The 14,838-nt window shown below is 29.0% G+C and overlaps 1 protein-coding gene across 1 annotated transcript; it reads left to right on the top strand.

The window, feature by feature from the left end:
• The first annotated feature begins 9,216 nt into the window (after positions 1 to 9,216).
• LOC149511426 (organic cation/carnitine transporter 3-like) lies at positions 9,217 to 11,142 on the top strand. The gene has a single exon (XM_089754493.1). It carries the CDS (start codon positions 9,347 to 9,349, stop codon positions 10,895 to 10,897), a length of 1,551 nt encoding a protein of 516 aa, XP_089610619.1. The 5' UTR covers positions 9,217 to 9,346; the 3' UTR covers positions 10,898 to 11,142.
• Positions 11,143 to 14,838: the final 3,696 nt, after the last annotated feature.

The following is a 14,838-nucleotide window of genomic DNA, read 5'->3' as shown; positions in this document are numbered from 1 at the left end:
TTCTATTATTCCTCCTCGAAACCTTCCTCGTCAAAAGCATTTGACATTGGAGTGGGAAATGGATTCTAAGGAAAAATAGTGAATGAAAGTAGCTCGATCCCAAAAAAAGAAGGACAAGGTAAAAACCCTCAAGAGAAAATGAGATGTCAAGAAAAATTGATTAAAAGGGAAAGTAAAAGTGACAAGAGGTGGAAGAGATTAAACCTTAGAAGGGGGAGTACCTAAAGACGAATGAAGGTCAGCCATGGAAGATGGAACAACCTAAAAAATGGAAAAAACAAATAGATTTCGAAGTTTGAAGTCGATCTAAGTACACAGTTCTTCAATACTCAAAACTTGCTCATTTTTTACCACAACATTCTCTTTATTGCACTATCATTTTTCTTCGGACATCGAATTGAACCAATAGGCTATCTTCATATAGTTACGGCCTCCAATAATATGAGGGATCAGGTTGTCATCCTACTACTCATGCTGACCTTTCCTTGGCTTGACCCTATAGCTCTCAGCCTCTTCAAAACTCATACTAGAAGACATGGTTAGAAATAAGTACCAAAATGAATAGAGAAAAAACTTGAAAGGTAAGAAAGTCATGAAGATAAAAAATTTAAGGTCAGATCGAGAGTAACGAAAACAAAAAATAAAAAATTGAAGCTCTACTAGTACCTTTATATAAATGCATTTTAGCCTGAAAAGATAGCGTAATCCTCACCATGAATGGATAACGAGTAGATAGATGTCTTTTCATCTTTCTACTTTAAATCTCTCCATTCAAACCTTCTTTCTCCTCATTTAATGGTGTCAGATTGACCTAACTGGATAAACCCCAGATTAGACCAGTCAAACCAAATGATTGTCAAAGGTAAGTTGAGAGCCCAATTCATTTTTAGGGTTTAAAACACAGGCTTAAGCCTAAATATTTTAAAGAAAATACAAGTCTCACCATGGCTATATGAACTCTAGCAATAATCTCAAATCACTCCAGACAGTTGTCACTTCGACAACCTTTAAATCAATTATGCACTCATCTTGAAACACACTCACGAGATTAGTTAACTACTAGGTCAGACCATAACTTAATGCTAGTCATCGTTCATAACCAATCTTTCCTTACAACGTCGACCTTCGATAAAATATGCAACCACTTACCCCATATTAGAGATGTTGGTAACAAATTTGGTGATTTGATACTCAGACTGCTTGATGAGGGATAGAGTGTTAAGGGCATATAATGGTCAAAAAGAAATAATGATTTTTTTCTCTTTCAATCTTTAGAAGACAACTAGGGGTATCTTGGTCATTGTGCTGACCTGACATGTCAGGTCAATTTGACATCTCCAGTGCCACCTCAGCTCGACCCTATCCTAATGGTCCTTTTTTTGTCCCCTTCACTTTACCTATAAATATTGAGACTTAGGCACCATAAAAGTTAGGTTTAACTAACTCATATCTTTCTCACCTTCTTTTTTACTTTTTTACCTCATTTCTTATTAGATGTTTATGAACTTGATCATTGGAATGCAAACACAGGGAACACCCCCTGCCTTTGCCTTTAACCGTTCCTCTTATTTGCTTTTACAAGATTACCCTCAGGTTAGAGCTTGGCACAAATAATATGTATCAATTAATGTAATTAAATAAACAAAAACATACAAATCAAAACAACCATAGTATTATATTTGAGTTTATCCATGTAATTAAAGAACTTTTAAAACACACATTTTTTATAATTATATATCAACTCAAGATATCGTAATCAAGAGTTAATACAACTTGTAGTAGTGACTAAAAGCCAAAAATAGATCAAAACTTGAACCACCTAGGCATTTGGCCTCCAACCATGATCCATATAGCAACTTTTGTCGAAACTTTCACAATGGGGGATTTCATACCTATGTTAGTAGCTCTTTATAGCCTCAAGGTATCAAGGAGGAGGAAGAAAATGCTTTTCTTAATTTTATAATGAAATCAACACAAACATTGTGAATAAAGGGATTATAGGTTTTCCTTAGCTATAGGGAAATTGTGTTTATGCAAATCTTAATTGCTAGAGACTCTTTTCAAAGGTTTTCAGATCTGTAGCTAAGGCTATAAAGATATGTATTTATAATTCTCTTCAAATTTTTATTTTTGCACTTAAGGATATAGCTTTAACATTCTTTTAATTTAACCCCTAAAGACTATAATTTTAACTTTTTTAATTTTTAATTCCTATCAATTAAGTCCAACTTAATTGATTAATCGCACTTTAATTCAGTAATGTTACTTTATGTGTGTGACTTAATAGGCTTCCAATGTATATTTATAGATCATAAGTTACATCTAACAATACATCATGATCATCCAATATATTGGAGAGTCAAGATAGTTTTAACTTAATCAGTTAGTATTTAGTCTATTAGTATAATTCAATCCTTCCACTATATATCTCAAAAGGAAAATGAGCATGATGCATTATCTACTCATGAACACTTTTCATATTAATTTGTATAGCTTTTAATCAACTTGTATGAACTTAGCAAGAAACTTTTTCTTCTAAATTCATCAACATATTTTGGCCAAAGACTTTATAAGTCAACTTAGGATGATGGATCCTCTTGTGACCACTCATCCATATTTGTATACTTCATACCATACCCAAAAACACCTTTTTAGGCATCAAGCACCTTAACTATTAGAGGTAAAATTAAAGTATGATGATTCACATACAAAATGACTTGGTGCCTCAAGTCAAAGGACAAGTTACATAATTGACACATGAAATCATTTTTATTGATAGTTGAGTGAGATACCAAATGGAATTCAATTAATGGGTCATGTTTAGTGAACTATTTTCTAACAAGCATTTACATATTATCTAAGTATACCCACACTTTAACCTCTAAGATGGGTTACTTACTTTATAAGTAAGGAGGCTTAAGATTTACCAATCTCTAAGCATTGTTAGTGCCTTATCTCAACAATACATTGACCAAGAATAGTTTTAGGTTCATGACTTTGATACATAAGGAACTCATAATTGTAACTCCTTACAATTCTTTTGCAAGGTCATTGTGTTTCATAGGCTTCATCCAATTAACGCCTCGATGACTTTTTATCCCCATGCTAATGATGAACGAAAACCTTTTCATCATTACAATATAGTGATTTGGTGCAAGTTAGTTGTATGTCCATTAGCCAATTGATTGGCTCTAGGGCACATTCACTACCAAATATATGCCTAATAACAACAAATAAAAAGCTAAAATCCTAAGTAATCATCCTAGGTAAAAATAACTTGGTATCAACTAATCCTAAATGTAAAAATAATTGTTTAAAAATTGAATACTCCATTTATTGACAAAATTGAATGGAGTTTGGATTGAGACAATTCAAATGGGGTCATTTTGTGTCAAACAAAATTCTAATCATTTCAAGTTTAAATAATTTTAGATGAGGATCATCTCAGGTTCACATTTTTTCAAGTTTAAGTGTTTTTTGTTTAACATACATGTTATTTATGTTCAAGTCATTTTAGGATCAAATGTTGAATTTTTAAATAAAATAAATTTAATTTTAGGTTAGTCTTTTTAGTTATTTGTGGTTTAATTAGGTTATGATAATTTTGACTTTGGTTAAACAAGTTTGAATAGTTGACATTTTTTTCTAAAATTAGGATGGTTGAATTTATGCATGGGTAGGTTAAGCACATTTTTCAAGGTATATCATCTTTTTCAACTTTACTATCCTTTTATTCTCTTTTTATTAACTCTTAAAGCGTTCATAAGTCTAGTATTTGAAATGGATTTTAAGGACACTGATTTTAAGTTCCAAGTCATAACCTATTTGATACAAGTATATTACTTTATTAGTGAATAACATATTCTTATTTTTTTTAATTATAAAATGTATTTAAATATTGTAACATTGTTAATCCCACGTTAAGAATTTATGAAATTTTTTTATAATATACACGTAGAGACTTAAATTTTTACTTATGAAGAACTTTTAATGGGTCAAAACTGTGTGACCTTCAAATCAAAGCGAAAATACCTCATAAGTGGATACAAGTCTTCACAATTGGTATTAAAAAAAACACCAACCACATAAAATAAGAGCTATCTTTAGAATCCTAATGAATTGAAGCTAGGTGTTAAACAATGAGAGTGACTTCTAAAATCCTAACACTTGGTGTGATCCTAATTATATGTGTAATTTGTTAGGCTTGATGAAGATATCAAGTTTTAAGATGAGGCAATTATGAGGCCCTATTTTTATATTGAGAAATTATGAAAATATGTTATTATATATATATATAAATATTTGAATCCATACTTTTGAGATACTTTTTGTGAGACAAAACTGTGAGATATTTTAGTCAAAGTAGACAATATGTCATAGGTTTTTATGTAGGTCTCACAATTTATATTAGAGCAACCATTAACAAAAAGTGTTGGAGCTAAGTGCTAACTATTGGAGCCACCTTTAGAATTATGCTTGTGAGTTAAGTGTTGCATGGTGGGAAGCACCTCTAGAATCTTAACACTTGTTATGATCATAATTTTGTGTCTAATGCTTTGGGCTTGACAAAAAGGTCAAGTTTTAATAGGAAAAATTGTAACACTTTCAATCTTGAATTGAGAATTTTTGAGGATCTACTATGATATATATGTAGAGACTTAAACTCATATTTTTAAGGTATTTTTTATGGATATATTTGTGAGACGCCTAGGTCAAAGTGGATAATACCTTATAAGTTGGGTGTGAGTCTCTATAAAAATATTAAAATGTTAACATAAAATATGTATTTTTAATATTTCAATTATAAACATAATTGTATAATTAATTTTAATAATCTTATGGCCTATAGTGATTGCTACTTTTTGTATCACCTGTAAGTGCACAGATAGCATTAAGTAATGGTAGTTTGTAAGTAAAGTAAAGTTCTCACGAGAATTACGATTATATATTTGTTAGGTATAAATCAAGTACCAAGTTGATAATCTACTAACTTTATATCTACACGATTGGAAAAGAAGATTGATTGATTGACTTGAAAACAAATAAAAAAAGTAATGGAAAAATAAACTGTGTAGGCTAAGAAACAATAAACCAATTGTCGCTTGGTAGTTTCAAGGAGGGTCGAATATAACGAGTATGCTAAAAGAACTGAAAGCTTTTGTATAAAGAAAGATTGATTGCCAATTTCATAAAAGAGATTAAAGACAATATTAATAACAAGATTGTAAAGTGAAACTTGAACAAAAAGAGTGCTTGTGAGATCTTGAATCAAAATAAGAGAACTTGTATTAAAGAAAATGCTTTAAAGAAAACAAGATTGTATTGATTCTTGGACTAGGAATGTCACCCTAGCTAAGATACAAGAAAACTATAAAAATCTAAAGAAAACTAAAAATTACATAAAAAAAAAAAAGAAAGAGAAGAGTGTTGAGTTGTGTGGGATAAGATGTGTTACAAATGCAGAAAGCCTCTCTATTTATAAAGAGGTAGGTTTAGCCAAAAGGCTCTGGGATTACAATTAACAAATCAAAATAGTATAAGCACTATATTTTTTCGAATTATAATAGAGAGATTAAATTCAATTTTTGATAGATTATAGGGACCATTGTCATAATTTGACTTTTTCTAATTCCCAATTCATGGGCTATCTAATTATCCTTGCAGAATAGTGGTACAACACCAGTTTTCACATTTCCCTAAAAGTTACACATTTCCAAGCATTATATGGATATCAACCTCTTATTTTCTTGGGATGTTAGTTCTGTTGCTAAGGTTTCAAGTGTTGAAGAAATACTTAAGAAAAAGTAACAGTTAAGCAGGTTCATGGTGTAACATTTACAAAGAGCTCAACAAAAGATGAAATTTTATTTAGACAAGAAAACGAGTAAAAGGGAATTTCAAGTAGATGATGAGATGCGCTTGAAGATCCAACCTTATAGGCCAATATTTATAGCCTTCGGAAGAATCTTAAGCTTTCATCCAAATACTATGGACCATATTCTATAGATGCCAAAATTGGACCAGTAGCTTATATGCTACAGCCGCCAATTACTTTTAAAATTCATCTCATTTTTCCTGTTAGCCTTTTGAAGAAGAAAATTGGTCTAAAGGTGATACCCAGTTAGCTCATCCAGAGGTTAATGAAGATGGCCAACCCTTAGTGTATCCTACTACTATACTGGATAAAAGGATACTAAAAAAGGGGAAATTAGGCAGTAACTCAGTTATTGGTGGAATGGTTTGATCTTGGTCCTGATCATGCCACTTGTGTATACTTTTCAATTTTCATCATTTGATCCTTGAAAATAAGGATTGGCTACAAGGGAGAGTATTTTGATAGATTTGGTCATTCATATCAAGGATTCAAATAGCAGTGCTATAGCGAAATAGTGACCGTAAAATTGTATTAGCGCCACTACCCGCCATCGCTATCAAGGAAAATGCAATTGAAAATTTTAATCACACTCAAAACAGTGTGTAACGGCCATCGAAAAATGGTGTAACGGAGAATAGTGGCAATAATGGACCATTATTGTTGCTATCCCCTTTTTTCATCAATACAAATGAAAAAAAAATTTCAAGTTTCAACCCAATCTGTCAAGATTCCCAAAAATCAAAATAAAACAACTAAGATTGCAAAAGCAAAAGTAAAAACAAAAGCTAAAAGAAAATATAACTTAGTCAGTAAATCTCATTCTCATATTATTAGTTTCAAAATTCATCTAAAAAACTTTAGAAAATTTATATCAATTATCAACCATTCAATCGGTAGCTACACAAATTCAAATCAACCTCAAATCCTCAATCAACAATCAAAATTCAAAGAAGGTAAGAAAAAATTAAATTACCTTTTTTTTGTAAAATTTTTGTAGAATAATGTTGATCTTTGTGTTTTTGAGAATTTGAGTGAGAGAGACAAAGGTATATGAGAGAGAGAGAGAGATGCAAAAAAAAGAGGAGTTGGTTGAGTTGATTTGAAGGAACGACGCCATGAAAAAGGTTGAAGATAAATAGGAGAAATTTTGGGGAAAAATTGGAAACTGTTTGAAAGAGAATCTGGGAGTTGGGTGGGGTGTTGGGTCTTGTCTCAAATAGAGTGGTGGGTGGGGGGTGGGATTCGGTGGGGTAAGGTGCGTTGGGGTTAGGGTAGGGGCAGGGTAGGGATGGGTGATTTTTATTTAATTTTATAATTAATTTTATTAAAATATAAATTTAAAATTTTGTAATTTTTAAAATTCTTTTAAATAAAATTTAGTTAGAGGGATTGAGATTTTATAATTAAAAAAATTGAGAAATTAATAATTTAATATGATATATATAGGAATTTTAGATGAAAATTTTTTAATAAATTTTTTTGTATAAATTAAATGAAAAATAATTAAAATTAAAATTAAATATTATATTTTGATTTTATTATTTATTATTTTATATTTTATATTTGAAATTTAATATTTTTTTTTGTTGTTTTGGTATTTATATTGTTGTCAATTCTTTTGCTATTAAATTAATTCTTATTAATTTATTTTTATTTTTGTGTAATTATTGAATATTCTATTTATTATAATCTAACTAAAATTGTGAATATTTTCTTTTAGAAAATAAAAAATATAATATCATAAACTATTTTAAAAATCATTAAATAAAAATTTTTATAATTATAATTATAATTATTATATTTTATAACAAATTGTACGAAATTTAAAAAAATTCATGACTACGAAGACTTCGATGATCGTAATGATTTTTGTTATATCTGAAAATACGATAAACACGATGCGACCGAAAATGTTATTGCGACCGCTATTTAAATCTTTTATTGAGATTAATGGAATGGAAGTTGACAAAAAAGCTGGGAGCGGCCAAAATACAATTAAGCTGAAGAAGGCTATAGCTGGGTCAAGGAGTACAGAGGATGCCTAATACTCTGTGGAGCTGACAATGGCATAAATGAAAGAAGAATATGAAGACGTGCTAAATTGTAAGGCCGTTGAATAAAAGGACAAAGGGGATAGCTGGACCGTTAAATATGCTGACTTGTCTATTTGTAAACAGTTGGCTTAGAATTATGAGCTGCTAAGATTTGCGAGATTATTGGATCCTTGTATTTCATGGAAATAAAGAACTGTGTGAGCATATACAGGCACAACACTATTATCAGAAGAATCTCATGAATGAAAATACTATCTTTCTTCTCTATCCTTCTTGGTTCTTGTTCTGGTCTTATTCTCTTACTCTTTCTGTGTTACTGCAATCTGTTGAATCTATAACAATTATCCTTAGCTAGGAGCTTGTCAATTAATCTAATTGATGCAAATGTTTAATTTTGAGCCTTCACCAATTTTAGTAGATTTATTTCAAATCATTAACTTCAACAATTTTTATGTGTCTTGTACAGAACCAAACCACCACAAGTGGTTTTGCTCTTACTACTCTGTTGGTCATCACATTATTTAGATTTTTTTTTCCTTTTGGTCACCTGCATTTTAAAAGTTGTGTTTTGAAAAAAAATAATGTATAACGTGGAATGTCAAGCAGGTGTTTCGTTAGAGTCTAACTAGATAATTTACCCTATGTAATAACCTTCTTCAGCCCATTTAACAAAATAGAAATTATCTAGCCTATTGTCAATAAAAATTTCAAACTCTACTGGTAGAGTTAATAGAATAACAATTGTTGCTTAGGATACTAACAATTGTTGCTTAGGATATATTAAAGGATTTAAAAAATAATTAATTTTTTAATCTCATTTATAAAATTTTAAAAAATTACACTATCAATGTATCAAAAATTAATTCTTAACAAAAACAATATATTAATGATATGGAATTATTAGATTATTAATTTACTGTTAAAAATTACACATCAAAATATTTGATTCAATGGTTAATGCATTTAAAGATTTTGACATATTTTTAAGCCAATAATATATTTGCATTTCGAGGCAGCTTATACATGCTGTATATATTATATGAAAAATATTATTTGCAAACCACATGCACATTTTATGTTTTATCTTAATCATGACAAAGAGCAAATGTGTGATATTTCTCTCATGTCGTGTGATATTTTACGGCTGTTTACTAGATGGAACTCTATGTCACTGGTGATGATGTGTAATCTAGTAATTGATAATGTTAAAAGTTATATAAATATATATATATATATATATATATATATATCTCCACCCGTTAAAGTCTTAGAAAATGTTGCCAAAATCATTAGCCTACCAAAGCTTATCCCTACTCGTGTTGGCCTTGTGCTTGCGCTCAATATATATAGACATATAAACGGCCAAAGGCATAAACTCTTATCAAAACAATACGGATTCATTTGCTTCTTGCTGTGTATGGCAGATCCAACACCGCTTCTTTCTCACTATGATCAGCCGGTAGAACGCAAACAGCCTCGGTCCCTCGATGAGGCAATTGAACGGTGTATCGGAGACTTCGGGTGGTCGCAATTCCTGCAAGCAATACTTGTATCATTTGCTTGGGTCTTTGACGCACAGCAAACTTTCATTAGTGTATTCACTGATGCTGAACCATCATGGCACTGCACTCAAGTGGTACACGAGTCAGTTTGTAACTCATTCTCCAACATTTGCGTACTCCCCAAAAATTCATGGTCTTGGGATTGGCCTGCACACACATCAATCATATCGGAATGGGGCCTTGAATGTTCTAGTTCTATCGTCAGAGGGCTACCTGCCTCCTCTTTCTTTATGGGCTGCCTAACAGGTGGGCTTGCGCTAGCAACACTCGCGGACTCAACTCTTGGCCGCAAAAATATGCTCGTTTTCTCATGTCTGATGATGTCTTTATCTTCCATCTTCACCGTCTTCTCTTCCAATATATGGATCTATTCAGCCTTGAGATTCATCAACGGGTTTGGCCGCGCAACCATTGGAACTTGTGCACTTGTGTTATCAACCGAGCTAGTGGGAAAACGATGGCGAGGCCAGGTTGGAGCTATTGGTTTCTTTTGTTTTACCTTAGGCTTTTTATCATTACCACTAATAGCATTTATAAATAAAGGTTCTTCATGGAGAACTCTTTATCTATGGATTTCGGTACCATCAATCTTCTATTGTATACTAGTTCGTTTCTTAGTCCATGAGTCTCCAAGATGGCTTTTCGTCCGTGGACGCAAAGAGGAAGCAGTTTCAACCCTCAAAAGCATGGCTCAGGCTAATCAGAGTGTCTTAACAATGAGTTTTTCCAATGTCGTAATCGAGCAAGAGTCATGGAATGTTGATCTTTACTCCTCAATCAAGATACTTTTGAACAAGAGATGGGCTTTTCAAAGGTTAGCAGCGGTTATGTTATCAGGTTTTGGGATTGGGATGGTGTACTACGGCATGCCATTAAGCCTGGGAAATCTATCATTCAACCTCTACCTGAGCGTCACATTTAATGCGTTATCGGAGCTCCCAGCATCATTGATTATATTCTTCCTTGTAGGGAAACTAAACCGGAAAGGCTCATTGTTGGGCTTCACAATCTTAAGTGGGATATGCAGTGTGCTTTGTGTGGTGATTGGCAAAGTGTGGCCAGTTTTACAAATAGGACTGGAGCTGGTATCCTTTTTCAGCGCTTGCAAAGCGTTCAACATGGTACTGATATACACAATAGAGCTGTTTCCCACTTGCGTGAGGAACTCGGCAATCTCAATGGCGAGGCAGGCGCTTGTGTTCGGGGGAGTGTTTGGCCCAGTGCTGGTGGCGGCTGGGAGGAAAAATGAGCTGTTATCGTATGGGGTATTTGGGTTGGTGATAGGGGTTTGTGGGCTACCAGTGCTTGGGTTACCGGAGACAAGGGGTGGGACAATTTGTGATACAATGGATGAAGAAGAGCACAAAGAGAAAGCCAAGGCGGCTGCTACTGCTATGCTGGCATAAACTGGTTCGCCCTAGCTCCTTCTAGTGGAATTAATATATCATTGCTTAATAGTAGTAATCCATAAATGTTGTCTTATGAATAAGGCTGTAATTAAGATATTTGTTGTCATCTGGTGGAGGCCAATCTTTGCTAATAAATTTATTAATTGGCAGGAAAGGTCTTTTGTATTGAGTTTTTTCCTGCACAAGTGTACATTCAAACTTTTATTCCCAAATAAAGGCACTTTTAATCTTTTTTCTTTAAATGGAGTACTAAAAGCAATGTCGACCATGTATCATTATCTACATTGTTTACGTGTAAATTGGATTAATTTTATTTTTTATTTTTTATTTTTCATTTTCTTACTTTTCTTGTCTTTTCTTTTCTCACCACTTTTATTTACCATTATTGGTTAATCTTTACTTACAATGTAAAATAATTTAAAACGATTCCCTCGTTCCTAACAAATTTTCACGCGCGTCCAAAATCCGGTACTATCATTTGAAATTCTTCCTTTGAAGCCTAGACTTCTATTCTTTTCAAACTTGCATCGAGAGCACCAATGGAGGGAGAGAATTCAAGGAAGCAAACAAACAAATTAAAGCATCAGTTAATCTTTTCCGCAATTTTGTTCGCATGGAGGAGAAGAAAAGCATTACAGGAGAAAGGAAAAAATATTAAAAAAAAAAAAAAAAAAAAAAAGACAGAGCAAAAACGATAAAAATGGTGTTGATTGCCATGTTGACAATTTGACCACGGAGACAATGACATAGACTTAAAATACCTTATTTACAGAAAAAAGATTAAAAGTACCTCATTTTGGGAATTAAGATTTTAATGTACCCAATGATAAGAAAAACCTCCTTTTGTATGCCTTAATTGTTAATTACACAAAGCTCTTCCTTATTTTTTCCTTTTTTAAATATATAGTAAACTAGATCATAACTAGTGTGGTATATGAAATAGTTTTATTTATTTAATATAAATATATATAAATTAATTTTTTTAAAAATTATATTCAAATCTTTAAAACTCATAACATATATAAAATTTATATATATTGACTTGTTATTAAAATATAAATTTTGTGAAAACAACAAAAAAAAAATTGTCTTTCCTTTGGATATTTTTGTTTACAATAATATTTATATATCTGTAAAATTATATTAAATAAAAATAAATTATGTCTTTTTAAAAAAAATAAAAATATATATTATTGAATGACAAATTAAATAATAAAAGAAGTATTAACACATTTTCACTCTAGTAATCTTAACTAAATTATTATACAAAATATGAAAAATGTTAAAAAATATGTGAAAAAGGAAAAAATAAATTGAAAAAAATATTATTTTTCATAAGAATGAAATTGTAATAATAACAAAATATATCTTTAAAAAATTTATAAACAAAAAAATTTGCAATAGTAATAGAATATACCTTAAAAAAAGTTATTGAAATAACAAAAAAAATAAAAATTGATGTATAAAAACATTACATTTATAGTCTTAAATTTGTAGAATAATTTTTAGTGGCAATTAAGATTAAATAGATAATTTTTAAATTAATTTTTTTAAAATTTAGAATGGATATAATAGGTGATAAAGATAATTTTAAAATTTTTGCATTTATTTTAAATATAAATATGATAATTAGAGTTCAAATATATATAATTATTTTGATAATTTATTATTTAAAGATTTAAGATGAAAAATTTTTAAATTTTCCAAATCTTACATAAAATTAGTTGAATTTTTAATGTCTTATATAAATTTTTTTAAAAATATAATTTTTTAAATCAAGATAAAAAATATTATTGAAATATTTGGATAAACTTAATCTTTGTAATTTTTAAATATGTTTGAAATATTTTGATAAGTAAATAATTTTTTAAATAAGGTTGTTTGGTAAACAACTAAAATTATTTATTAAAAAATAAAATTCATATTTCATATTTTTAATTTTAGAATATATATCTCTAAATTGATTTGAGTTTTAATTACGATTTAAATAATTTTGATGTTTGATTAAATTTAAAATTATTTTAATTTGCAATTAAAAGGAATTATCTTATTTTTAAAAAAATTATATTATATATCATTTAAAATAATTGTCCACATAAACACCTATGTGACAAATTTGTTTTTACATGTTGTTATATATAATATATATAATATATTATATAATGACAAATGAAATGTTATAATTAATTATAATAATAATATATTATATAATGACAAATGAAATGTTATAATTAATTATAATAATAATAATTATATAATGACAAATGAAATGTTATAATTAATTAATTAATTAATTAATTATTTATTTATATCTTTCAATGCGTGGGTTTTATGATGTCCAGCTACAATGTATCGAGGATATGTGTATTATTATAAGTCAATGCAACAGCTGTTTTAGTATATTTTTTTAAACCAAAAGGAGTTTTTAACGAAAACAAGTTCTGCATGCAGGAGGTCGAGGTGAAATCTAATTTAATAAATAATAATAACAATAATAAAATAATTTATATAAATGTCAAATGATTACCGTTAATATCCTATTTTACCAACAATTGTCCTCTAACATGTACATAAACTTACTTTTAGCAATTATATTTTGTGACTTAAAATATTGTTGTGAAATTTTATTAGATTGGTACCGAGTTTTTGTTTTTTCGAATTTTTAATTTTTTTGTTATTGTAAATTCTTACCATATGTATAATAACAAAAATTATTACAAAATTTTATTATATTTTTTAAATATTTTAGTTTAATTATATTTTTAATATTTTATATAATAACCAAAAAAGTTGTTATAAAAATTTTATCATATTCATTGCGACAAAAAAATTACTACAAAATCATGTTTGATTTGCAACGTCTTTACACAATTGTTGTTTAATTAAAATCTTTTTATTGTTTTACCCATGGACTAAAATAATTGTTACGAAATTTTTACCGTTTTCTTAAGGACAAAAATGTCCTTGTAAAATTTAATATGTTATTCTAAAATTTTAATATATTCGTAATAATTCTTCAAATTTTTGCCTAACTAATTTTTTTTAATATTATGTGTACCGATAAAAACAGTTTTTACTGCATCTTTATTAGTTTTTTATCATAAAAAATTGTTAGAACATATATAGAAAATTTTTAAAATAATTTTTAATTAAAAACATATATAACTAGACAAAAAGACAGCTTCACAATAAGTTAAAAGACTAGAAGATTTAGGAAAATTTAAAAAAAAAAAAAAAAGATTTGGACTAATAAACGAAAAGAAAGACTTGTTTTTTTATAAATTGGTTGACTGATTATAATAAATAAATAAATAATTTTTAACTTTTAATTATAATTTAAAAATTTTTTAATATCTTTTAACCAATATTAAAATATTCAGAAGGACCACCCGTAGTCCGAATATGAGATGCATTTAACCACATTATGAATTAGGCTTGGACTGGACCATTTGCCGTAAAAGATATTTCTTGCCATACGCTGGACGCGCACCTGCCTTTGCAAATTTATTAATAAGTACTGGATTAGTACTATTATTTTATACATATTAAAGTTTATGTATAAAACTTTTTTTTTTCAAAATTTTTTTTTTAATTTATAACCGGATTTAAAATGTTATCATACTTAAAAATTAATCATATTAATATTTTAATTTCTTTAAATATACTTAATAGTTATATTTGTGTTAATCTAATTTTGTTTATAAATTTTAGAATTTTACTTATTATATAAAAATAATAATTTTGTTTAACAATTATTAAGAACAATTTTAAAATTTAAAATTTTTTTTGGATCTTTGAATTTAACTCTATGCAACAGCCTTTTTTTTTTTTTAATTTTATTTAACATATAAAAGAGCTATTTTTCACAAAAAGACTACCTCAAATGATGATGATGATGATGATGATGATGATGATGATAATGATGATATATTATTATT

The sequence above is a fragment of the Durio zibethinus genome, chromosome 25, assembly GCF_047325235.1.
Source record: "Durio zibethinus cultivar Kanyao isolate XHJ-2024 chromosome 25, ASM4732523v1, whole genome shotgun sequence".
NCBI lineage: Eukaryota > Viridiplantae > Streptophyta > Magnoliopsida > Malvales > Malvaceae > Durio > Durio zibethinus.
Note: the sequence above shows the minus strand (reverse complement) of the source record. Positions and strands in the feature narration are given on the sequence as shown.